Raw genomic sequence first — 27,522 nt, forward strand, 5'->3', positions numbered from 1 at the left:
GGTCAGATTATTGGACGAATTTTCATCAGTTTTTTGTTTGATGCTAGTCTCAAATTGAAAGTGAAGAGGGTACTCACCATCAAAAAATTTTCTGACGACAGAATTCAACGTCACGTACTGTGTTGAATTGTTTTGTGTGTGTTCTTTCATTTCTGAGCTAGCCTAGTCTTGCTCTTCAGATTTTTTTTTTGTCAGAAAACCGTACTAATGAAAAGAAAATTGGACGTTGTGGTCACATCAGACAAAAACTTTCAAGCCTGCACATCCAGTTTTCGTCTGCCAAAAGTTCGTAATCGGCTGTCAAAAGCCAAAGACCAATTCGTGGCAGCAGTGTAAACCCGGCCAATTGCTGTTGATCTGCAAATAGTAACCCTAGGTTCACACCTATGCGTTTTTTTTTTGTTTTTTTTTTAGTGCAGTCCATTTACCATGGTTTCCTATGGTACAAGTTTACATCTATGCGTTTTGTGGCCGGTGCGTTTTTGGAAAGGGTCGGGGACTTTTTTTCCTGCGATTTGCGGGTAATAGATTTCAATGGAACTGCACCAGAGACGGAAGTGTTGTGTTTGTGATGCGATTTTTGATGTGTTTTGCGTCTTTTTTTTTTATTTTAATAAATGAATAAATAAGAGCTGACCATGTTACGCACCCGGTCAGTGTTATAAATAAAAATAGTTTGTCTCAAACCTCTAACTGCCATGTTTGCTGGACAGCTTGGTCTGTTTAAAGAAAGTTAAACAATAACCGGATCAATAGGTGGAAACAAAGGGAGAAGGTTTTTTATCTTAATGCATTCTATGCATTAAGATTAAAAAAAACCTTCTGTGTGCAGCAGCCCCCCTAATACTTAAGCCCCATCTCTATCCAGCAATGCGCACGAATGCCGTCCGGAACTTTCCCTCCTGATTGACTGAGACACAGCAGCAGCGCCATTAGCTCCAGCTGCTGTCAAAGTCAGTTGGCTAATCAGGGCAGAGAGGGGCGGAGCTGAACCGCAGCTCCGTGTCTGAATGGACACACGGATCCTCGGCTCGGGTGCCACCATAGCAAGCTGCTTGCTGTGGGGCACTCAGCAGGAGGAAGGAGCCAGGAGCACCGAAGAGGGACCCGAGAAGAGGTGGATCTGGGCTTCTCTGTGCAAAACCATTTCACAGAGGAGGTAAGTATAACATGTTTGTTATTTTTAAAGAAAAAAAACGTGACTTAATATCACTTTAACCTTTTATTTAGTACATAGATTTGTGTGTTAGGGTCATTGTTCTGTTGCATATCCTGCTTTCTCTTGAGCTTTTGTTCACAGATAGATAAACTGACATTTTTTTCTGTAGAATTTATTAGTTCCCTTTTAGAATTCTAAATTCCATCAATAATAGCAGGCAGTCTTGTTTGAGCAGGCCCAAACCATTATATTGTCACCACCATATTTCAAAGACAGTATAAGGTATATGCAGGAATGAAGTGTTTGTCTTTCACTATACTCAATGATTCAGTTGAGCCAAAAAGTTCTCCACATATAATTCTTCCAATAGCCTTCTGATTGGAGATGGGCTCGGGCGTGTTCGAAACCCCACGTGCCCGATTCCGCCAGGAAGCCAACACTGCACACGGCTAATCACAGGCAGTGAGACATTTCCTTGTCCGCAGTACAGGTCAGGAAATGCCTCACTGCCTGTGATTAGCCGTGGAGTTTCGAACATGCCCAAGCCCATCTCTACTTCTGATGTATCCACGTGGTATTTAGAAAACTTCAAACTGGTGGTTATTTTATTTATTGATACTAGTGTTTTTCCTTGCAACCCAGCCATGCACACCAGTATTATTTCTCCTGATTCAACACTTGAATTCACTTGAATTCTCCAACATCCCTGGACATTAGAGAACTCCAGGCTATCTTCTGCAGTATTACTTTTTCGTTCTAAAGCCTCGTACACACGGTACGATTGTTTGCAGGGGATTGTCTGTTGACAGACTGTTGTCCTAAAATCTTCCCGTTAGTACGCTCCTTTTGACAATTGTTGTCCAATCTTACTCCAACAAATGTTAGATGACAGGCTAGTAAATTTTTGGTGGACAAGTTTGACGTCAGATTTTCGTATGGTCAGTACACAAATCCGTCACACAAGTCGAAAGTACAAACATGCATGCTCGGAATCAATGCTCACCAAACACGAAATTGGCATAAGGGGCCCAAAGGGTGGCGCTCAAGAGCTGAAATTCCTCGTAGTACGTCATTACATTCGTGTTTGTGGCACAACAATTGTGTACTGTTAGTATGCAAGACAAGATCCTGGCACACGCCCTTTTGACAAAAATCAGACGCTCGGTTGTCCAATCGTACCGTGTGTACGAGGCTTTAGTGTGACTTTTGTTGGTTGACCACTCCTAGGGGGGATACAGTGAGGTGGAATTGCCACCATTTGTACATTATCTTCCTGACAGTGGATTGGTGAAGTCCAAACACTTTCAAAATAGGTAAGACTTGGACAGTAAAGACCCAGATAAATCGGGGCCTCCTACATTCTCATCTGATTATCATCCCATCAACTAAACCAGCTTGCGCTAATTTTTCCGATAAATTAACTAAGAATCCTAGAGATTTATATACTTTTTGGCACATACAAATATGTAACTGTGGATCATTTTCCGCTAAAAAAGTGAACCAGATTACTGTATTTTACTTCTTTGTTTAAATAGGCTCTCTTTTTCAAGTTTTAGGACTTGCGTGAATAATAGCTAATGCCTTGGGTAATATTTATGAAGATACATTGAAAATTTAAACGGGTTCACAAGCACCATTGTATATGTACATTTTCTTGCATCAAAAATCCTACTTTTTTGAAGCGACACAAGTGGTGAATATCAGCATGCAGAGGTTAAATTGTGCCTTTTGTTCCCTAGTATGTACTTCTAATGTACAAGAGTTAGTATTGTATAAATAATTGCAATATTGTTAAAATGTAACTAGGTCCCCACCCATCTGTGTGACAGGAAAACGAATATGCAGGACAAGATTAATATGAATTTTGTCTGGCTTTGTTTCTACATGCACTTGGTAAGCTTGCTTTTCCAAGTGTTTCTTGCAACTTGTTTTGATGCAGGTAGTGTGTGTGTGTGTGTGTGTGTGTGTGTGTGTGTGTGTGTGTGTGTGTGTGTGTGTGTGTTTTTTTTTTTATTGCAGTTTGTTCTTTTTTGTTTCATCATTCGGGTTTTTCAGGTTGGATGACCTCAAATTCCTATCTGTGAGACATTGTACTATTAAAGTGCTCAAGAGAATATATTTCAGTTTACCCAAAAGTTATATTTTTGTTAAATGTGAATATTCTAATTCTGAGATCTCCTTGCCACAATCTTAAATATAAACCAGTCCATTCAGGAGTATTGATATCATTATCTACCACCCACCTTTTCCAACTTTCTGCTCCTCTATTATAAAATAAAAAAAATCCAACCAGGTGAGTGGGGCAGGAGCAGTGCAGGTTTATCAAATAGGCAGATTAGGCATCGGTCTATGGGCCCCACACTGTTTATGGCCCCCTGCAGAAATTGGTAAAAAAAAATATTGATTTGATCTTGAAAGAAAATTACAATGAAACATTCTTAAAAATGTTTACAAAAGATAGAAGAAAAATGAATCAACTCAAAGAAAAAAAAACTTTACATTAAAGACTATAGAGAAAATACTGTATTAATGTAATGTACCCAATAACAACTTAAAGTACATAAACCATAGATATCAGGTTCACATTAGTTTGTCACTTAATCACTTGACCTCCAGAAGACCCCCCCCCCCCTTTTTGATCAGGCCATTTTTTGCTATACGGCACTGCATTACTTAACTGACAATTGCTCTCTCCTGTGACGCTGTACCCAAGTCAAATTAATGTCTTTTTTTTCCACAAATAGAGCTTTCTGTTGGTGGTATTTGATCACATCTTTTTGGTAACAAAAGTCCCAGTAAGCATATTTTTGTGATAAAATTTTAGCGTCTACAAAATATGCGTTTTTTTTTTTCTAGTAATGGTGGCGTTCAGCAGCTTCTAGCGGGACTGCGATACTGTGGCGGACAATTTGGACACTGACACTTTTTGGGGACCAGTGACATTATTACAGTGATCAGTGCTAAAAATATGCACAGTCACTAAACTAATGTCACTGGCTGGAAAGAGGTAACATCTAGGGCGATCCTACTGACCGAACGGTGATCTACCTTGTTTACAGATCGCCATTCTGCCTGTGTACTGAATAATCAGCAGGTGTCGGCGGACTTTGAGTCTGCGGTACACGCAGCTGGGCTCCCGCTGTGTGTGATTATAGCTGGAGCGAGCTGCCGGAGGCGCGCATTCCCTACTCGGAAGAGACGGATCACGTGTGTATATAAACATGTGACTGAGCATAGGTGCCGCCCTGTAGCAGTAAAACTATGCTAAAGCGATTAAAAGCTCCTCTTTTTTTCAGCTGTCAGTTTGTAAAAAATTGGTTCAATCTACATATGTGTAATGCACAGTCATACTAGCGTCCATCTAGTGGCCAACATGCACACTACTTAGTTCAATGTTATCCCACTAGAGCACATGCACAAGAAACCTCCAGAAACATGCAAGGGGGCCCCCAAGGTTTTTATTGCATAGGGGCCTCCACAGAGTATAATCCCGCACTGGACGTGAGGTGTGCAGACCAAGGATCTCAAGTACATTAATCTCACAAATGGAGTTCTTGTGAGCTATAAGACATTGTCAAGTGGATTGGTTAATCCGAACCCTTCTCCAACCATATCCAGATGTAAAGCCCTAAAGCGGAGTTCCACCCAAAAGTGCAACTTCCGCTCATTTGTCTCCTCTCCCCCTCCGGTGCCACAATTGGCACCTTTCCGGGGGCGGGGGGGTTGGGGACGACAGGATACCTGTTCCCACTTCCGGGAGTCCGGGCCGCAGCCCACGATTCCACTGCGGGGCTTCCTCCTCCTCCTCTCCCTGTCGCCGGGCCAGTAGGAGAGAGGAGCAGGGCCTCGCGCATGTGCAGTAGGGTTCCCGCCGTGAAGCCATAAGGCTACACTGCTGGGTACCCTTACCCGCAATGGCGGCGGCAGCACCCGACAGCTGATGGAAACATCAGCTGCGGTGCCGACATCGTGGGACTCCAGGACAGGTAAGTGTCCTATTGTTAAAAGCCAGCAGTTGCAGTATGCGTAGCTGCTGGCTTTTAATTTTTCTTTTTTTCGGCGGAACACCGCTTCACGGTCATGGAGTTTCACTTTAAACCTAAACTTAATATTGGAGGGAACATGCTGTCTACTGAATGTACTTTTTATGCTATACTAACCAGTAACCAGCTCGTAATATTTTTTTTTTCTGTACTCAGGGTTTGTAAGCTTAATTGTAATTTATTTTATTACATTCTAGGTTTAATATTATATATAATAGTTTTAATATTCTAATGTAATCATTTTAGAATTTTAGTTTTAACACTTCCTTTTTTTTTTTCCCTTATATACTCTTTATCTCTAAATTTGTGTCTTTGCTTAACTTGTGAGAAAATACTAGTTCTGCCTTAAGGTATGCTTTGCATCCTGGATCCGGCTCACTCTCCTATTTGTTTGTTGTACACTTTACACCTTAATTGTTTTACGGTTTTAGCATGTGCTAAAGCAAATAGAAACACAGGGTCCCAAAAGCACACGTTTATTTTCAGAAACCTGAACCAAAAATGTATTTAGTACTGTATTTCATATAATGTATAATGTGTAACCTGTTGTAAAATGTATTAAAACAAGAAAACATTGCACCTAATAATGTTTCAATGTCCATTTATATTTCATTTAAAGTTGACTTAAGGCAACTTTTTTTTCTTCTTTTTTTCTTTCTTCTTTTTTTCTTTTCTTTCTTTAGTTTTAGAGAGATTAGGGTAGAATTCTACCCTTTTGTCAAGTTTTTATAGCTGTAACTTTCCCCAAAGGGGAGATTCACCCCTCCTCGTTGTCATGGAGCCCAGAAAATTAGGTGAAGTCCAACATTTCTGAGTTGTCACCAAAGCAAGTGTTGAGAGACAATTCTCCAAAGTGGACACTTGTTACTGTGACCAACCACTGATTGGAATTTCAGTTATATGGATAAATGTTTTTCTAATCTCCTCTACATCTCATCTCCAGGGAAGGATGTGAGGGGAAATCTCCCCAGTAAGACACACAACAAAGAAAAAAAATGTTTTATTATTAACGAAAAGCAGAGCATATTCCAATGTCCTAGCTAGAACATCATTCAGTATTCAGAGAACAAGAGGAGGTGCTTTCAGGGACAAAGAAGAAATGTTTGCTCAGTCACTGCCCTAGTGCATCGAGTCAGATTTTAAAGTGCCACCTGTTTTATTCTTTGCATACCCCATTTTAATTTTCTTCCCCATTCTTCTCATGGTGCCCATTTCTACTAAGGGTAGATGAATACAGCTCCCTTTTATTTCCTGGAACATGTGACATGAATTTAGCATGATGCGTCTGTGAGGGCATGGGTTACATCACCAGGGCCTCATTCAACCAGGAATTCTAAATACAGCAATTGTAAATAAAACAAAAAGGTTTGTTGAACTAATAAATGTTGATGATTTCATATCAGCATGCAGAGCTATATGCTGATGTGATTTTAGTGAAAGGGGGGAAAGGTCTGGTTTATGTCTAGGTATGTCTATTTGCCTTTGCATATCTGTCTGAAGTAGGTATACCTAATATTCCTACAATAGTCATACCAAATGTTCTTATGTTTTTGGTATAATGTAGTCTCTCATTCCTTTTTAAAGCTGAAAACAATCTGTATATCCTTTTTGTAGAAAGGGTCTGAAAAATGTACAAAATATTCTAATTGTAGGTTGCCTGACAAAAACTTGTGAAGGAATATTAGTATATTACTATGGGAGGAATGTGTTCAGATCAGGTGTGTGTGTGTGTGTGTGTGTGTGTAAACCTGTGTAGGTGACATTTTTTTCCTTGTTACTTTGCAGTCAGAGTACCACTATGAATACACTGAATGTGACAGCAAAGGCACCAGATGGCGTGTGGCAGTGCCTCATACTCCGGGACTGTGTACAGGACTTCCAGATCCAGTCAAAGGAAAAGAATGCTGTAAGTGCATTTGACAGGGCTACCCCACATGCTTGTAACTTATTTGGTGTTCGTTCTTGTGAATTATGAAAAAACATCCAGTGATTTGTTCTTAGTGGGCTTATTATGAGACATTTTGAAATCTATGTTTATTGTGAGCCTTATACGTTTTTTTGTACATGTACAAATGTTTTACTTTTAGGATATTTAAAATGGGAGTATAGACAAAATATAAGAGACCCCTATTTAGTCCAGTTATGCATGCATTAAAAATATTGAAATGTTTTTTTTAAATAGTTCACTTATGCCCTGTGCACACGATCAGACATTGATCGGACATTCTGACAACAAAATCCATGGATTTTTTCCAACGGATGTTGGCTCAAACTTGTCTTGCATACACACGCTCACACAAAGTTGTCGGAAAATCCGATCGTCCTAAGCACGGTGACGTAAAATACGTACGTCAGGACTAAAACGGGGCAGTAGCCAATAGCTTTCATCTCTTAATTTATTCTGAGCATGCGTGGCACTTTGTGCGTCGGATTTGTGTACACACGATCAGAATTTCCGGCAATGGATTTTGTTGTAGGAAAATTTTATAGCAAGCTCTCAAACTTTGTGTGTCGGAAATTCCGATGGAAAATGTGTGATGGAGCCCACACACGGTCAGAATTTCCGACAACAAGGTCCTATCACACATTTTCCATCGGAAAATTCGACCGTGTGTATAGGGCATAAGTCTTTCCTTGTGCTAGTCTTCTGTAATCCCCCTACACAAAACCACTGAAAGTGAAAGGGGTAGCCCTGCACATGTCATGTTTGACTACATTACACAGCGTAGAGCTTGCTGACTGGAGGAGAGAACATGGACAGGACCCTAAACCTTCACTGTCCAGTCACAGTCCTGATCAATAGTACAATGGTATAAAAGAAGCCAGCACACGCTAATAAATTCCTCCTACATTACTCTTATTCAGAACTTATGTAACATTCTTTGGAGAGTCACTGACACAATTTAGCCTACAAAAAGGCCTTAGTCATGCCTATACCACATGGTCCCTTAAATACCTCTCCTTAACACACAGGTGTGAGAGAATTACAATCTTACAATCTCATAATGCATATGTTTTAATATAAATGCATAAAAAATGATCTTGGTAAAACTTAAGATATGCAACACAAAAGAGGTACACAAAACTGGCCAAACGGAATTGCATTTTTTTCTTTTGACATTCGATTGTGCATTTAAAGGGATTGTAAGATAAAAAGCCTTCTGCGCGCAGCACCCCCCCTCAGCCCTCCTTAACACTTACCTGAGGTCCCTCTCTGTCCAGCGATGTCCACGAGTGTCTTAGCCGTCCGAGATTCTTCTTCCTGATTGGCTGAGACACAGCAGCGGCACCACTGACTCCCACTGCTGTCAATCAAAGTCAGCTAGCCAATCAGGGGAAAGAGGGGGCGGGGCGGGACTTTGTGTCTGAATAAACACAGGGAGCTGTAACTCAGCTGGGGTGCCCCCATAGCAAGCTGCTTGCTGTGGGGGCACTGAACATGAGGGGGGGGGAGGAGGATCACAAAAGAGGGACCTGAGAAGATCCAGTCTGCTCAGTGCAAATCCACTGCAACAGAGCAGGTAAGTATAACATGTTTGTTTTTATAGGAAAAAAATTGAGTCTTTACAATCTGTTTACCAACACTAATGTAGGTCATGGATTATGCAATTTCCCATGGTGGAAGGAAATAAAATTTGCTTTATTTCCCCATGAACACAGTCAGTGTTGATGGGGTGGAATCCCTCCCGCAGTGCTATTGTTTTCTGCTGAAGAGGAACCTTCCCTGCTGATAGAACACAATGATTAGTGTTGCTGGCTATAGCTGGTGGCCCTTATTGCTCGATTAAAAACCTGAGAGGCTGGTTGTACACAAGTCGATTGATAAATTGACCTGTGCACAACCAGGGTGCCCATACACGGATCCAAATTTGTCTGGTTCTTGCTGAACCTACTGAATTTTGATCAGTCTATGGCTGGCTTTACACTTTAATGATTATAGTTGATTGGGGGGAAAAGCCAGTAGTATACTGCTGTAGATACTAATTTAATAATAATAATAAAAAAAACTTTATTTTATATAGTGCCTTTTAAAGGTAGCTTCTCAAAGCGTTTTACAAGGAAAACGCAAGAAATACCAGGATAAAATGAAGGAGAAAACTGACAATTATGTGAAAGCTTGTCCAAAGAGAAAAGTTTTCAGATTTGATTTGAAGTTTAGATGACTCTCTGATGTTCTTTAGTAGTGAATACCAGAGTTTTGGAGCATAGCAGGAGAAGGCTCTGTCTCTCTGAGTGTAGGTGGGTAGAGGGGGACACACAGAAGAGCAGAATTTGAGTAGCCGAGGTTACGAGGGTGTAGTAGGTTGATAAAAGTTCAGAGCGATAATGGGGTTTCAAGCCATGAAGAGCCTTTTAGGTGAGCAAGAGGATCTTCAAGTCTATAGGAAACCTGACGGGTAGCCAGTGCAAGGACTCTAATGCCGCGTACACACGAGCGGACTTTACGGCAGACTTTGCCCGGCGGACTCTTCTACGGACTTTACGACGGACTTTCTGAATGAACAGACTTGCCTACACACGATCAACCAAAATCCATCGAATTCGTACGTAATGACGTACGACCGGACTAAAATAAGGAAGTTCATAGCCAGTAGCCAATAGCTGCCCTAGCGTGGCTTTTTGTCCGTTGAACTAGCATACAGATGAGCGGACTTTTCGACCGGACTCGAGTCCGTCGAATAGATTTGAAACATGTTTCAAATCTAAGTCCGTCCAACTTTTGTGAAAACAAAGTCTGCTGGAGCCCACACACGATGGAATTGTCCAACGAAATCCCGTACGCCGGGCAAAGTCTGCCGTAAAGTCCGCTCGTGTGTACGCGGCATAAGTATAGGGGTAATATGATCACTTGTACCAGACCTAGTCAGAATTCTGGCTGCAAAATTTTGAACATATTAAAGTCAATTAATGGTGGATTTAGGTACACCAGCCAGTAGAGCATTGTAGTCAAGTCAGGAGAACACAAATGTATGGATCAGCTTTTCAGCTACAGTATATGATCGCATAGAACGCAGCCAAGCAATGTTTCTCAAGTGGAGAAAAGATGTTCTGACAACATTTTGTACATGTGGTTCAAGGGTTAAATTTGGCATCAAATATCACCCCTAGATTTTTCAACTTAGACTGAAGCTCAAGTACAGTGCCATCTATAGATTAGCTATTAGGACTGGCCTTACATAATTGATGGGGGATGCCAATAAGCATGACTTCTGTCTTGTCAGTTTAACCGCTTGCCGATCAGCCGCCATCGTTATACTGCAGCAGGTCGGCTCTCCTTCGCAAATTGCCGTAGCTGTATGGCGGCTCGCACAGGCACGATAGCGAGCCCGCGGGTCGGGCGGACTCTGTCCGCTGGCGATTGCCTATTACAAAGGCAGAACTGGGAACTGCCTTTGTAAACAAGGCAATTCCCTGTTCTGACAGGTGACCTGACAGGGATCTACTGTTCCCAGTGATCTCTGTCATGTTCCAGTAAGCCCCCCCTACAGTTAGAACACACCTAGGGAACACATTTAACCCCTTGATCGCCCCCTAGTGTTAACCCCTTTCTCTGCCAGTGACGTTTACACAGTAATCAGTGGCTATTTATAGCACTGATCGCTGTATAACTGTCAATGGTCCCAAAAAAGTGTAAAAAGTGACCGATCTGTCTGCAGCAATGTCGCAGTCATGCTAAAAATCGCAGATCGCTGCCATTACTAGTAAAAAAAAAAAAAAAAATGCCATAAATCTATCCCCTATTTTGTAGAAGCATATATATATCGACCTAAACTGATGAATATATATATTTTTTGGGGGTATGTATTATAGCAAAAAGTAAATAAAAAAATTTTTTTTTTTTTTTCAAATTTGTAGCTCTTTATTAGCACTGTTTATAGCACAAAAAATAAAAACTGGTGATCAAATGCCACCAAAAGAAAGCTCTATTTGTACGGGGAAAAATGGATGTCAATTTTGTTTGGGTACAATGTTGCACGACCGCGCAATTGTCAGTTAAAGCGACCCAGTGCCGTATTGCAAAAAATGGCCTGGTCATTAATGGGGCAAATCCTTCCTGGGGCTGAAGTGGTTAATTTAAGCAAATTGTGGGCCATTTAAGTTTTTTTATATCACAAATACAGTTAGAAGAGAAGCAGCCAAAGCAGAATCCCGGTTTAGTGTGGATGTACAGTATATCTGAGTGTCATCAGCATAGAAGTGATAATTGAGACCATGTGATATACAGTAAGCAGTTGGTCAAGTGGAAACGTGTATTTGCTAAAAAGTAAGGGACCCAAGGTTGAGCCCTTAGTCAAAAGACAATAAAAGCATAAAGATGATGCCAGGAACAGAAGAAATCCAATGGTATGGTCTCTTCTGAGGTTGCAGAAAGGAACCAGGTTACTTTCAACATTTTCATTGTTTTGGATCCTGGAATCTGCTATCAAGGTACTGATTACATTGTAACACGGAAATCAGGAGCTCTGCATGAGAACAACACATGTGATGTACTTTTACAGACCTCTGTTTTAAATCCCTGATGTCCCTGCCATAGCTTGAACAGTTTTGTGTATAGCTTAATGTGTGGAGTAACTGGAGACTGCAGGATATGCCTAGTGTCCTGTTTATGTGTGACCAAAGAAGACTCAGTTGATTTACTAAAACTGGAGAGTGCAAACTCTGGTGCAGTTATGCATGGGAGCCAATCAGCTTCTAACTTCAGCTTGTTTAATTAAGCTTTGACAAAATAACTGGAAGCTGATTGGTTGCTATGCAGAGGTGCACCAGATTTTGCACTCTCCTGTTTTAGCAAATCAACCCCATATTATCTTCCTTGTAGTTCCATTAAGTGCATTGTGTGGATTATTTCCTGGTCTGGTGAGCACTTATCAGTTTTCAACCATTACCCAGTCATTAATCTAAGCAGAGGAATTATCATTTATATAATAGATTTATATGATTCCATATAGTCACTGGGCTATTATTAGAACTTCGATAAAAAGGAGGAACGCCATATTACTGCATTAAAAAAAATGTAGTAGGAACACACAAAAAAGATCTGACTGGAGATTTGCATGTGGGTGGGGGGCAGCTCACTTGCACATGGCCGTCACATACAGGTGGACTCTGTCTCAGAAAATGCATTTTACTGGGCTGCACCAACTGTACAGCCCATCAAAAAATTGTCCCATGTACAGATGGTGGCTGGAGGCCTACACTTCCCACCTTCCTAGCCCTGTATGGTCAACCCCCCTCTCCCCTCCCCGAGGAGTACTTACACAATTAGTCAAAGCACAACTTCCAGGTTTACACATTGAAACATTCCTCTCCTCTTACCTTCAAGGCATGGCTGTGAAAATAGGCAATTCTCTCTAAGTATTCACATGGAGGCCATATCTTGCAATAAACGTCTTTACTGTTTTTTACATATAATGGCATAGGATAGTAGCTGTCCAAATATTGGCTGAGGTATTAAATGATTATTTTATCTTTTGGAGGTGCTTGTACCTCCTAGAGGGAATGTGGAGGACCCCTCCACAGCTCCTCCCCCAGATGTTCAAATAGCCCTACGAATGTAAATCTATATACATATGCTATGTGCTTAATAAAGCTTATTTTAATTTTGGGTATTGCCATTTACAAATTAAACTGTTCCTTTTGTGACCTAGCTTTTTCCTGCTCTGCTGGGCAATACCTGGAAATGGCATCACAAGAATGTACGTCTTGTACAAAGGGAACATACTCTCTGGGTACTGGTGTGCGTTTTGATGAGTGGACAGAACTTCCACCTGGTTTCTACAGCGTTTCCAACACTGTATATGGATCAACTGGCAATTGCACTACGTGAGTAATAACTTAGACACAGCTATTGTTTTATTTTGTCTTGTTATTTTTTTCCACATATTTGTCATGCTCATTGCCCAGTTTTGTCCTTTTCTGAACACCATCGGTAGGTAGCGGTAGATTAGTTGCTGGACTTTCAAGAGCAAAAAAGGGGTGAGCTTGAGTTTGTTTTGCTGTTTAAAGATGGAGCAACTCTTTCCTACAATTCCATGTAATTCTATTTATGATCCAGTGCAAGAAAAGTGTCAATAATAAAATGTCTTACTGTCCATATTAGTCGGGATATTTAATTTTCCCCTGCACTGCAGAAATCATATTTAAAAGGAGGATTCATTGTTATGCCCCATAAAATTTCATGTATGTAAAAGAGTGTTTCTTTCTGCCAGTAGCAGAACCAGTTTCCAATTGTCATTTTTCCAGGGCAGAGTTAAATATGTGAAACAAAGAATTTGGATTTGCTAATATATTTTTCATACCTAAACGTTTAGACCAGAGAATGAACCATGATGCTAGAGACTGCAGTTTTTAGACTTCCACTATTCTGGAGACTAAAACTCTGTAAGAAGCATTAAATAAGCCAGAAGTGAGCCTTTAAATAATAAGACATATGTACTCTTTTTTTCTTTGGTTGGGTAAAAAAACTGCAGTGAAGTAGTTGAAGTAAATTGCAAAATCACAGGCCGTAGAAGACATATTATTCATATATAGTATTGCTTTGCTAAACATGTTGAATATGTTTGCTTGCTTTATCATACATACAATGCCATATTGTGGGGATGAAAATCATGCCTCAAAAAGTGCCAACACATTTTGCAAACTGTTATGTAAGCAATGAAATAGGTGTTACCATCATTGGTAGGTAGGGGTCTACCCCTTGTTCTAGTGATCGCTACCAATTAACTATTGTCTTGGCAGTATTGGTCACCCGGAGAAACTGAGAGTGAGTCTACCCAGTGGGGACAAAGACAGCAGTAACAATTTGACTGGTGTGCTTTTCCTTCCCTACTTTATCCACAACAAAAAAAAGTTCTGGCTGTATGTCTATAGATGCGCTTGAGGGCTGGTTTGTGATAGTTTTGTACATACTCCAATGCCGCGTACACACGATTGGAATTTCCGACGGGTAATGTTCGATGTGAGCTTGTTGTCGGAAAGTCCGACCGTGTGTATGCTCCATTGAACATTTGCTGTTGTAATTTCCGAACACAAATGTTTGAAAGCAGGTTCTCAAATTTTCAGAAATTCCAATCGTGTGTACACAAGTCTGACGCACAGATGTCCACGCATGCTCAGAATCAAGTACGAGACAGAAGAGCTCAGTCTTGTAAAACTGGCGTTCGTAATGGGGATAGCACATTCGTCACGCAGCATCTAATAAATCTTTCAATGCAGCGCATTCTCTTCTTCTTTTATAATGCTAGAATAATGAAGTTGCTTTGCTGCTGATATTCACACAGAGTTCTGACAAACTGATTTTTTATTATTTCTCGTGATCTAATGAATAATCTTTGTTTTTGTTGTTTTTTTTTTTTAATCAAGATCTCCAGAATAATCTTTTTTTATTTTTTATAGTGATCTTTTTTTTTTTTTTTTGAAAAAAATTTTCCTGATCTCCAGAATAATTTTTCTTTTTTTATTCTAGTGATCTCCATAATATTTTTTTGTCGTTTTGTGTGTCAGGTTACCACAACACCATTATTATCTTGTATTTTTTTACCTCAAATAGGTTGGTTGGTGTTGGTGTCCCTTGTTAATTTGACATTGTAAAATGTACCTGCCTACTCACAAACAAACTGTCCTTTTTGAAGTAAAACACAAAGCCAAGTATTTGTCCAAACCAAAAATTTAAATTTATTAGGGGTCCTTATAATATAAAGAGGAAGGCAACGCTGGAGAAACAGTTGGAATTGGTGAAGTCTTTGTACCCCAGGGCAGATATCAATCATTTGACAGGCCAAATTGGTAACCTGAGGAGCTCATTGAACAGGGAGCACAATCCGGTCCAGGACTCCAAGAGATCGGGAGCAGCAGCAGATGACCTATATGTCCCCAGGCTGTGGTCTTACAACAGCCTGCGTCTTTTGCCAGACCACACCAACCCAGGCCATCACTCTCAACACTTCCTTCCACGCTTCCTTCCAGGCTGCTGTTGTGGGTTGGGTGGCTGTGTTGTTGGAGGTGTTGCTGGAGGTGGTGGAGGAGTAATATAGTCCTAACACAGGTGGGTTTGAGTTGTGAGTTGGCCCCTCATCCCCTTGTTTAGGGTCTGAATTATTATCTCCTCACAGATGAAACGTTGGCCACCTCCATTTCTTCCAGTTCACTGGCTGTCAGACAGCCATAGGACTCGGGGCCACCAGGGGTTGTTGTGAGGACCGCAGTAATCAAAACAGTCGCTGACTCCTCCAGGTTCTTCGCCTTCCTGGTCCTTTTTGTTGGAAGGTGGAGGGGAGGAACCTGAGATTCGGTCAGGCTGCTGAGCACGACCACCTCCTGGCTGCCACTTTCCACAGCCTCCTCCTGGCTGCCACTTTCCACGGCCACCTCCTGGCTGCCACTTTCCACGGCCAACTCCTGGCTGAGACTTTCCTATGTATGAAAATGGTACATAGTTTTAGTTTTTTAGTCATTAATCACACACAATTTTGAGCTCATGACTGTTGCAAACTGAATGTTAACAAATAGAAAACACTATTATTCTGACCCCAGCATTTTTCATTCTTGTCCCAATCATTTTTGGCTACTATTGTCTATTGATATGTAAACCACTTTGTTAAGTCAGAAATTAGTGATCAATAATAACATCTAGTTAACATCATTCAATTTTTGACAAGAAATACCTGGCTTAAGCTGGGCTCCTCCACATCTTCTTCCTGGGTGGAAGGCCCAGGTTGGACTTCTGAAGCCTCATCTTATGTGGAAGGAAGTGTGAAAGGAAGTGTAGATAGTGATGGCCTCGGTTCACTATGGTTTGACAAAAAACGCAGTCTGTTGTAATACCACAGCCTGGGGACATATAAGTCATCTGCTACTGCTCCTGATCTCATGGAATCCTGGACCTTTTTGCGCTCCCTATTATATATGCTCCTCAGGGCACCCATTTTGGCCTTCAAATAGGGGATGTCTGCCATGGGATACACAGGCTTCACCAATTCCAACAGTTGCTCCAGCGCTGCCTTCCTCTTTAGCTTGTTGGAGTATTCTCGTGTTTGACTTGTCACAGACATGGCAGCTCCCTGTACATGTCTATGAAGTTTCGCAGGAAGTCTGGGTCATTAAATTTATCCATTTTCTCTGCAAAGACACAACACATGACAAACCCTAATGTCAGGCTCAACTCCCCTAATCTTGTCCCAATATAGGTCTCAATGTATAAGCAGTATAGGCCACTAACCACTGATGCCCCAAGTTAAGATTGTACCTTTGTTTGCACGATCGGCGCTTACACTACTCCGTCCTCTGCTCACAGATCGTACATACGACGCATGCGTGTTATGCTTTATATACACTGCGCATGCGTGAAACTCTGCCCCTGACCTTCTTTCTAGTGTATCCCCCCCCCTTCTCTTTCAGGGCAGTGGGAGGGCACATGGCGGAGAGACAGCAGCAATAGCAATAATAGCAGCAACGAGGAGGACGACGAAAGCCCGGAGCAAGGCAGTTCCCGATCCAGGAGGAGATATAAGGCATCAAATATGTCCTTTGTAGAGATGGTGGACATCTTGAAGAGGGCCGACTATGATGGGAAGTGTGAGAAAGGCCAAGATCGTGACTAAAGTTGTGAGAAGTCTGCACAGGAATTTTGGGGTAAGACGAAACAAGGAGCAACTGAGGAAATGCTGGTCAGACCTGAAATTGAGGGAGCAAGATCAGTACAGAAGGATCACGAGAGTGCTGCAAAAAACGTAAGTATGTGTCGTGAGTTCCTATTATTATTATTATTATTATTATTATTATTATTATTACTTTAGTGCTGCTCCATGTGCTTTTCTTTACTGTTGTACAGTTTAAAATAGCAAGTTTCAGGTTCGTGGGCACAGTAATCGTTCGTAGTAAACATCGTTCGTTCGCCCACTAATACGATGTTTTTGGCAGATGCAGGTTAACTACATTTGTTCATGCCTATTTGTATTAAAATAAGTTTAATACATTGTTGTCTAGATGGGTTTGTAACTAGAATGAAATGCAAACTAGATTCAGTGTAAGGAGATGACACTCAGCAGCTGTTTACACATCTGGACGCAGGAGCACTATTGTGGGACACCAAAACACCCTTTTTAGGGTGTCCCACACAGGTGCTCCAGTGGATACTAGGGGTCTCTCCATGTGTGAAACTTTAATAACAAAAAAGGTAAGTATTCCAGCTTTAGAAAGGGAAAAAAACATGTTTTCAGCTTGAAACTTTGCCAAAAAACAGACAATTGTACAACACTTCCAAGCAATGTTTCATATTCCTATTTATTGCCTCAAATATCTGTGTGCTAAGTATACCTTTTTTTGTATTCACATAGGGGAAAAAAGAATTGGGACATCTGAGGACACCACGAACCCCACTACTCGTGAAGAAGGGGAAATCCCCACACACCATGAAGAAAATGTGGAGGGAGAGGTTCATGAAGTGGGCGAAATAGTGACCACAACAGGTCAGTGTCTGAGACCACAAGTTCAGGTAATAGATGTATGCCTGCATATGTATAATACATGGTGTGTTTTTTATTTTTAGGTGATGTGGATGTTGTGGAGGAAAAAACTCATTTCAACAGTGCAAGTGCACAGATCCTCATCGCTGAGATCATGGTGTGCAATCGGGATTTGGAGTTGGTCAATCAAAACATCAATGATGTCCAAAAAAAAATGACCAACATCATTGATGTTTTAGGCAGAATCTAAAAACAACAAAAATTGTAAATTTGCTGGATGTATTTGATCTTTTTTTTTAAAAAATTCAGTAATTTGAAAGCCAAATTTTGAAGATGCACACAGTGTGTCAACATGTGCTATCTGCCATCACGGGATATCAATGTACACGTTTTGTGGGTGCAACCCCTTCCTCGCAACTAAAGTAGATGAGAGGAAGGGGTTGCACCCCCAAAACACATCCATTGATCCCCCATGATGGGAGCTAGCACATGTTGACATTAGGCATGGGATCAGGAGGGAAATCCACATTTGACTCCAAATTTGTGTGCATCTTCAAAATTTGGCTTTTACAGGGGTGACATCACCCCATCTGATGAAGGCAAAATCTACACAGTTATGACATACAGTGGGGCAAAAAAGTATTTAGTCAGCCATCAATTGTGCAAGTTCTCAGACTCAAAAAGATGAGAGAGGCCTGTAATTGTCATCATAGGTATACCTCAACTATGCGAGACAAAATGTGGAAACAAATCCAGACAATCACATTGTCTGTCTGATTTTTGAAAGAATTTATTTGCAAATTATGGTGGAAAATAAGTATTTGGTCAATATCAAAAGTTCATCTCAATACTTTGTTATATATCCTTTGTTGGCAATGACAGAGGTCAAACGTTTTCTGTAAGTCTTCACAAGGTTGTCACACACTGTTGCTGGTATGCTGGCCCATTCCTCCATGCAGATCTCCTCTAGAGCAGTGATGTTTTGGGGCAGTCGCTGGGCAACATGGACTTTTAACTCCCTCCAAAGGTTTTCTATGGGGTTGAGATCTGGAGACTGACTAGGCCACTCCAGGCCCTTGAAATGCTTCTTACGAAGCCACTCCTTCGTTGCTCGGGTGGTGTGTTTAAGATCATTGTCATGCTGAAAGACCAAGCCACGTTTCATCTTCAATGAGGTTTGCACTCAAAATCTCAGGATACATGGCCCCATTCATTCTTTCATGTTCACGGATCAGTCGTCCTGTTCCCTTTGCAGAGAAACAGCCCCAAAGCATGATGTTGCCACCCCCATGCTTCACAGTAGGTATGGCGTTCTTTGTTTGCAACTCAGCATTCTCTCTTCTCCAAACACGACGAGTTGTGTTTCTACCAAACAGTTCTACTTTGGTTTCATCTGACCATATGACATTATCCCAATCCTCTTCTGGATCATCCAAATGCTCTCTAGCAAACCTCAGACGGACCCGGACATGTACTGGCTTAAGCAGGGGGACGCGTCTGGCACTGCAGGATCTGAGTCCCTGGCGGCGTAGTGTGTTACTGATGGTAGCCTTTGTTACGTTGGTCCCAGCTCTCTGCAGGTCATTCACTAGGTCCCCCCGTGTGGTTCTGGGATTTTTGCTCACCGTTCTTGCGATCATTTTGACCCCAAGGGGTGACATCTTGCGTGGAGCCCCAGATCGAGGGAGATTATCAGTGGTCTTGTATGTCTTCCATTTTCTGCAGATTCAGTCTTCCCAGGCTGGTGTAGGTCTACAATTTTGTTTCTGGTGTCCTTCGGCGGCTCTTTGGTCTTCACCATAGTGGAGTTTGGAGTGTGACTGTTTGAGGTTGTGGAGAGGTGTCTTTTATGCTGATAACAAGTTCAAACAGGTGCCATTAATACAGGTAATGAGTGGAGGACAGAGGAGCCTCTTAAAGAAGAAGATACAGGTCTGTGAGAGACAGAAATCTTGCTTGTTTGTAGGTGACCAAATACTTATTTTCCACCATAATTTGCAAATAAATTCTTTCAAAAATCAGACAAAGTGATTGTTTGGATTTGTTTACACATTTTGTCTCTCATAGTTGAGGTATACCTATCATGACAATTACAGTCCTCTCTCATCTTTTTAAGTGGGAGAACTTGCACAATTGGTGGCTGACTAAATACCTTTTTTCCCCACTGTACTAATGTCACACATTGCCTTCAATTTATCAAAGTTGAACTTTGTAAGTTCCTGAGTTGTGTATGTTATGGTTCTAAACATGCCTGTTTAGCCAAAAAAGGCTATATCTACTGTCAAACATAAATGTTACAAAACCAATGTTGGTTTGTTTAGAAACCCTTTTATAACGCACATGTGAATGTGCTTTGAGTAAAATGTTTTATACTCGACAATGTGTGGCTTCTTCTTTCAATGCTCAATACCAGTTTTTGAAGTAAGTTGGTGTAGTTACAGTGAGAATGGGGGTTATTTACTAAAGGCAAATCCACTTTGCACTCCAAGTGCACTTTCAAGTGCACTTGGAGTGCAAAGTGGATTTGCCTTTAGTAAATAACACACACAGTGCTCTAAAATTTGCCCCACTCAGACCATTTTAAGGACTACAAGCAATTAATTCATGGAGTTGAAAAGGATGATTTTTTTTTATCATTAATGCATTACATACATTAACAACAAAAACAAGGTGTATGTGTGTAGCAGACCCATAGCACAACATAATAGCTGAAGAAGAGATTGTCACCTCATGTATCAAATAAGTTTCGTTTGCACTATTGAAGAAAATGGCCAAAAATAAAAGGCCATTGGAGAACAGAGGCGACAGATAAGAAACACAAGCAGTAAATCAAATGAAATATGAGTTCAGTTTATAAATCAAAAATTGATTTTAAACAGGTTTATCGATTCTCTAGCATATCAATGCCCCCCCTACCCGCCAAGTACTCTACATACTTTTGGCGAACTTCGCGGGCGCTTTGGGGGGGCAAGCCAGGACAGCCTGGTTCAAGAGCCGTCAGATTTGTTGGATGCGGTAATAAGCCAGCCTAGTTTGCATCATAGTTTGATGCATTTTTTCTTAAAAAGTTATGTAGTATGCAGCATGCAAGAATGATGTGATTGATTTTATGTTCCGCCATGTTGATAGCTGTGAGAAATAGGCGGAACTGCCTGGCCATTATTCTAAAAGCATTTTCAACCACTCTTCTGGCTCTGGCCAGCCGGTAATTAAAAACCATCTGGTTCGTGGGTGAGGGTCCTCATCGGGAATGGCCGCAGAAGATGGTCCCCCAGCGCAAATGCTTCATCCGCGACAAAGACAAATTGGAGTCCCGCCACATTATCTTCAGGAGGTGGTAACTTCAAGCTGCCATTCTGGAGCCGTCTGAAGAACTCCGTCTGGGAGATGACTCCACCATCTGAAATCTGGCCATTTTTCCCCACGTCCACATACAGGAACTCGTAAGTCACAGACACCACCGCCAACAATACTATACTATTATACCCCTTATAATTATAATAGTAGGACCCCAAGTTGGGGGGTGGGACGATGCGGACGTGCTTCCCATCTATTGCCCCTCCGCAGTTGGGGGAAGTCCCACTGCTGGGCAAACTGGGAGGCCACAGTCTGCCATTCCTGTGGGTTTGAAGGAAACTGTGGAGTCAAACAAGAAAAAAAAATTTGTACTTTTGCACATAGCATTGCAAGCAGATTAGACACAAGCATTCTTGGCCAACATAAGTATAACATTTATTGAAATGAGTATTTAAAGACAAAAGTATAAGGTCCATTTATCAGATTCCTCACCCCCTTTGATGGCCCAGTGTATACATTTTAGGGTGGGGGGGAGATGTTTTGGACAGGTAACCCTCTCCACTTCATTGAGAGCTAAACGCCTAAATAATGTGTATTACTTTAGCCAGCAAATTGTTTGAGGGGTCAAGGCCCTTCAGCTGACTTCATACACATGATCATACACATGATCTAGTGATGCCCCAATTATTCATTACTCATTATTCATTACTGGCAATCAGTTATAACTATCATAAATCGTACCTTTTAAACAAATATCAACTTAGATCCTGTTATATGTCTTCTGGGAGTGTTAGAAGAAGAGGCCTTATCACCAGATGTCTTAGCTCCAATTGGCAGACTTCTCTTTCTTGCCACCTACTCAGAGTGGATACAGTAAATTAATAATACACTTCCTAGAGAAAAGTTAATCTTTCAAAATAGAGACTGTCCCAATAAATATAGTAAACTCAGGGATCCTTGTCAGTACCGGGGACTAGCCCCAGTGTCATTAGTTCTCCAGAGGCTGTTTTAGTGTGGTCTGGACAGCACCCCTTACTGTCAACTTTAGGTTTGTGCATTATTATAATCCTGGAAGCTCACACTAGGCAATTGTAAAATAACTTCTAATGCTTAGTAATTCTCTTCCCTTCCATGAAGCTACATTTGCTGAATAGTAGGAAGCACACAAGGTTTATGTGTGTGGGTTTTTCTTGTGAACCCAGTGATAATGATGTATAAGAGGTCTGTACAAACATATTCTGATGGATAATCACGGTAGTTTATCATGAGATGTCTACTGGTATAACTGCATTCCAACTGTGCTTGCTTATCGTCTGTATTTTTTCAGAACTTATCATTTCATTGGTATTGTAATGTGTTAACACAAGGTCATACGAATGTTTGTTTGATTTTGTGTTGGTAATTTTTATTTGATTTATTTTTAATGTAAAAGAAAAATGCAAATAAACACTATTTTCCAAAAAAAATAATGTATTGTGTGTTTTAAGATGATGTTAGCATATCTATACTATGGAAGATCTTCGTTTAAGTATGGTCTTCCCTGTGCTTTGCAAAACATATGAACTTTAAAAATGCAATACTGCACATATAAGTATGCTCACATAAAATGGTGTATGTTAAAACTCCAGGCTGCTCCTATAGATTTGAATCTTTTGTCCAAATGGCCCAAGGGCCATATACGGCTTTTTGGTACTTATTGTGCAGCCCTCGGCCACAGCATTCTTTAGTGGTAGTGGACATGATGTATAAAGGTCCGACAGTATATCAGTAATCTCTACTAGCCTTGTGTAACAACATTTCCCACGTCTCTCAATCTCTTCTGCAGCCTGTCTAAAGGCACTAACCACATCTGTAGCATCTCTGTAGTCTTTGACTACAGTGCCTTGCAAAAGTATTCACCCCCTTGGCATTTTTCGTGTTTTGTTGCCTCACAACCTGGAATTAATATGGATTGTTTAAATATTTGCATCATTTAATTTACAGAACATGCCCACAACTTTGAAGATTTTTTTTGTTGTGAAGCAAACCACAAATAGGACAAAATAACAGAAAAAGTCAATGTGCATAACTATTCACCCCCCTAAAGTCAATACTTTGTAAAGCCACCTTTTGTGGCTATCACAGCTCCAAGTCACTTTGGATAAGTCTCTATGAGCTTGCCACATCTTGCCACTGGGATTTTTGCCCATTCCTCCTTGCAAAACTGCTCCAGCTCCTTCAAGTTGGAAGGTTTGCGCCTGTGAACAGCAACCTTTAAGTCTGACCACAGATTTTCTATTGGATTGAGATCTGGGCTTTGACTTGGCCATTCCAACACATTTACACGTTTCCCCTTAAAGTGGAGGGCCACCCTGAAAAAAAAATGACCAAAAATAAAAAAAAAAACATTTGAAAAAAAAAAAAAATTTTAAACTTGCCTAAACCCTTGTTGCTAGGCAGTCTTCCTAATCTGCCTCTTTCTATTCCGTGGCATGTTCTTCTCCTCGGTGAGCGGCCCCGTTGTCTTCTGGGAACTGTGTGTATTCCCAGAACACCACGGGGCCATTCACAGAGCGGAGCGCCGCAGGAAACTGGCAGTGAAGCCGCAAGGCTCCACTGCCTGTTTCCCTTACCTAGGATGGCGGTGCCGGGACCCGAGAGCTGAGGGACGGGTCAGCCTCGGGCGCCCGACATCACGGGCACCCAGGACAGGTAAGTACTTATTTTAAGGTCAGCAGCTACAGTGTTTGTAGCTGCTGACTTTTACATTTTTTTTTTTTCAGGCTGGAATCCCGCTTTAAACCACTCAAATGTTGCTTTAGCAGTGTTTTTTTTTAGGGTCATTGTCCTGCTGGAAGGTGAACCTCTGTCCTTGCCTCAAATCACACACAGAGTGATACAGGTTTTTCTCAAGAATATCCCTGTATTTAGCACCATCCATCTTTTCCTCAACTCTGACCAATTTCCCAGTCCCGACTGCTGAAAAACCTCCCCACAGCATGATGCTGCCACCCCCATGTTTCACTGTGGGGATGGTGTTCCTTGGGGGATGTGATGTGTTGGGTTTGTGCCAGACATAGCGTTTTCTTTGCTGGCAAAAATGTTAAATTTTAGTCTCATCAGACCAGAGCACCTTCCTCCATACATTTTGGGAGTCTCCCACATGCCTTTTCACAAACTCAAAATGTGCCATTTTGTTTTATGGCTGAAAGTAATGGCTTTCTTCTGGCCACTCTGCCAATTCTGGAGCGTACTGCTTTTTGTCGTCCTATGCACAGATACTCCAGTCTCTGCTGTGGAACTCTGCAGCCTCTCCAGGGTTACCTTAGGTCTCTGTGCTGCCCCTCTGATTAATGCCCCCCTTGCCCGGTTCGTGAGTTTTGGTGTGCGGTTGTCTCTTGGCAGGTTTGCTCTTGTGCCATGTTCTTTCCAGTTGGCTATGATAGATTTGATGGTGCTCCTAGGGATCATCAAAGATTTGGATATTTTTTTTATAACCTAACCCTGACTTGTACTTCTCAACAACATTGTCCCTTACTTGTTTGGAGAGTTCCTTGGTCTTCATGGCAGTGTTTGGTTAGTAGTGCCTCTTGCTTAGGTGTTGCAGCCTCTGGGGCCTTTCAAAAAGGTGTGTATATGTAATGACAGATCATGTGACACTTAGATTGCACACAGGTGGACATCATTTCACTAATTATGGGACTTCTGAAGGTAATTGGTTGCACCAGAGCATTTTATGGGCTTCATACCAAAGGGGGTGAATACATACACACATGCCAATTATCAGTTTTATATTTGTGAAAAATAGTTTTATGTATATATTTTTCTAATTTTACTTCACCAACTTAGACTATTGTGTTCTGATCCATCACATATAATTCAGATTAAAAAAACATTGAAATAAAGGCTGTAATGTAACAAAATAGGTAAAAAGCCAAGGGGGTGAATACTTTTGCAAGGCACTGTATATAGTATGGCAATCCTCCCTGGTATTTTATATACTGATAATTATATGCAGCTTTTTGGTGATGTCAGGAGTCACAGTTGAGGCCCCCTAGACCTTGCATATTGACAACCACCTTATTAAAGTAGCACATCGTGGGACAGTGGTAGCTGAACAAGTAGTAGTGAGCAGCTTGGTTGGAAAACAAGGTGATTTAAATAACAACAAATGTTTTTGCTTCATCTTAACATATACATGATTTGTCATTTCTAAAAAGAGTCATACAAATTGTGAACCTTGATTGCCTGGTTTTCTAAATTGCATGTTTTTTTAGCAGATCAGACAGATCTAATTGCCATTATTTAGAAAAATTATCATTCGCTTATGGCAATGTGGCTTCCATATATTTTTCTATGTTGGCAAAAAATGTTATACTGAGACCATTGCTCTTATAGGTAGGCCTTTGTTGGAGGAATTCTGTATTTCTTTTTGTACTTAGTAGTTTGCCCTTCCATTGTACAACTCTGTTGCTGTCTGTGTGATAGTGGTTGCCATTTTTTTCTTTTTTCTCTCCTTTTTTTTTTTTTTTTTTTACTTCAATTTTCCTGTTGTCTTTATGTTGGGAAACATATTGATTTCCTCAGTACTATTTATATATTCTTGGTCTGATACATGTCACTTTGGTTGCTTTCCATTTCTCATTTGTAAATGTATTTATTTATTTATTTTTTTGTCAAGGTCACAGTGGGAAGCCCGTGGTGATTATGTAGCATCAAATACTGATGAATGCTCGGCCACTTTAATGTATTCAATCAACCTGAAACAGGAAGGAACACTTACCTTTGAATATTTATATCCGGACAGTAGTATTACATTTGAGTTCTTTGTGAGTATGCATCCATGTAAAAAGCAGGCATGCACAATAACCAGCATAGTCATTTCATTGTATTCAGCATGAAATTCTGTTTCTATGAAGGGCCTCGTTGAATACCAATACCGTTTTTATGAAAAAGTTACACAGCCGCACCAAAATTCTTTAAAAACACAGCTTTATCTGGTTTTAGTTTGAAAAAAACATACATTGGGATCTATTCAGACAAAAAGTATTGCTTTGGTGCATTCTCAGCTGAACTTGCCCTTTATTTTCCAGATAATGTATACTGTAGTTATATAGTGGCAAGCTACAGATTAAAAGCTAGAAAAATGCTAAAGTGCCCTTTTGAAAGTTTTTGAATCAAGGTGGTGGACTTTTATAAAATGAGAAACGGCACAAAACATTTTAAATTATGAATTGAAAGCGAGAGATGTTTGAAGAAAACTTTTGTTCTGTTTTAAAGTGACATACTAATCCTGTCATTCTCAAATTTCCAATTTCTAAATTAGTAAAATAAGAAGCATTAAAATATTGTAAAAGTTGTGGTGAACTAATAAATGAGAATGGTGAACAAGCCCCTCAGACATGAATAAAAATTACTTTGAAATGAAAAAAAATTTACAAAAATAAGATAAATTAGCTGCTTTGGACTTTCAAAAATGGGTCCCAATATTATTGTTCAAAGTGACATTCTTTGAAACCAGTCCTTGGGTGGCCAAGATTAAAAAAAAATAAAATCCACAGTTCTCCATGGGTGAATGTGTCCATGCGGGAACTTAGCAGGGATTTATCACACACCCCCCCCACCCCCCCCCAGCTGATTAGAAGAGGTAAGGTGTCTGTCCATTTGGGCACTTTAGTTACAATTTGTTGTTTGCCTTTTTTTCTTTTTTTTACATTTTTTATGCATAAGATATTTGCCATGCCAACATTTAAAAAAAATGTTGTCAGTGTTGTAACATCTTAACTATCTCAATTTACAGTAGTGTTACTCACTGAGCAGGTGCTGGAGTAATGAACTGGGGAGGGCTCCACTGCCTTGTTGACACTTATTGCCTATGCAGGCTCCTACAAGATGATTTGCATAACTCCTTTTAGGAGCCAGCGCACTGCTTGCATCAGGGTTAAGGACTTTTGAGAGCTCTGAGGTAGGATACTTTGACATTTTCAACTGTACAGCACTATGCTGATCAGCCCCCCCCCCACTTGCCACTCTTTGCCTGGATTAGAAGAACAGAGACCCAGTGGTGATGTCACTGGGTCTAAAGGAAGGTATTTGTTTGAAAATGGCAAGATTTAAAAAAAATATTCAAATATTTTATTATCGCACTGACAAGGATGGGGGGGGGGTTTTAAGGGACCAGACAAGGGAAAATACAGTATATTCATAATAAATCTCAGTGGTAATTACAACTTTTCCACATAATGTTAAGCAAAATGTTTAAATGAGTTTAGTTAAAAAATGGGGGGGGAAAAAACCTGGGTATCTGTGCAGGACCCAATAGAGGGTCCTGCTCCTTCTCAATCTGAAGAAAGTGCTCCCAGAAACAACGTTTCTGCCTTTGTCTTTAATACAGGTCTGCTATAGTATGTTGACCGCAACATACAGGGATATATAATGTAATACTGACACATAATCACACACATAGGTTGGACTTGATGGACGTGTGTCTTTTTTCAACCTCACCTACTATGTAACTATATATGTAACTATATAGTTAGAACAATTTATACATCCTGTGGTAGAAGACCTGTTCACACAA

The 27,522-nt window shown here is 40.7% G+C and overlaps 1 protein-coding gene across 1 annotated transcript in view; it reads left to right on the forward strand.

Annotated features, from left to right (window-relative positions):
- Positions 1-27,522, forward strand: part of ELAPOR1 (endosome-lysosome associated apoptosis and autophagy regulator 1) — a 101,497-nt gene that overhangs the window by 14,090 nt on the left and 59,885 nt on the right. The window contains exons 2-4 of the mRNA XM_073615961.1: positions 6,988-7,108; positions 12,852-13,026; positions 25,624-25,771. Coding sequence (XP_073472062.1) covers positions 6,988-7,108; positions 12,852-13,026; positions 25,624-25,771 — 444 coding nt within the window. The remainder of the gene's footprint in view (positions 1-6,987; positions 7,109-12,851; positions 13,027-25,623; positions 25,772-27,522) is intronic.

Source organism: Aquarana catesbeiana, linkage group LG02 (assembly GCF_042186555.1).
Source record: "Aquarana catesbeiana isolate 2022-GZ linkage group LG02, ASM4218655v1, whole genome shotgun sequence".
Taxonomy (NCBI): Eukaryota; Metazoa; Chordata; class Amphibia; order Anura; family Ranidae; genus Aquarana; species Aquarana catesbeiana.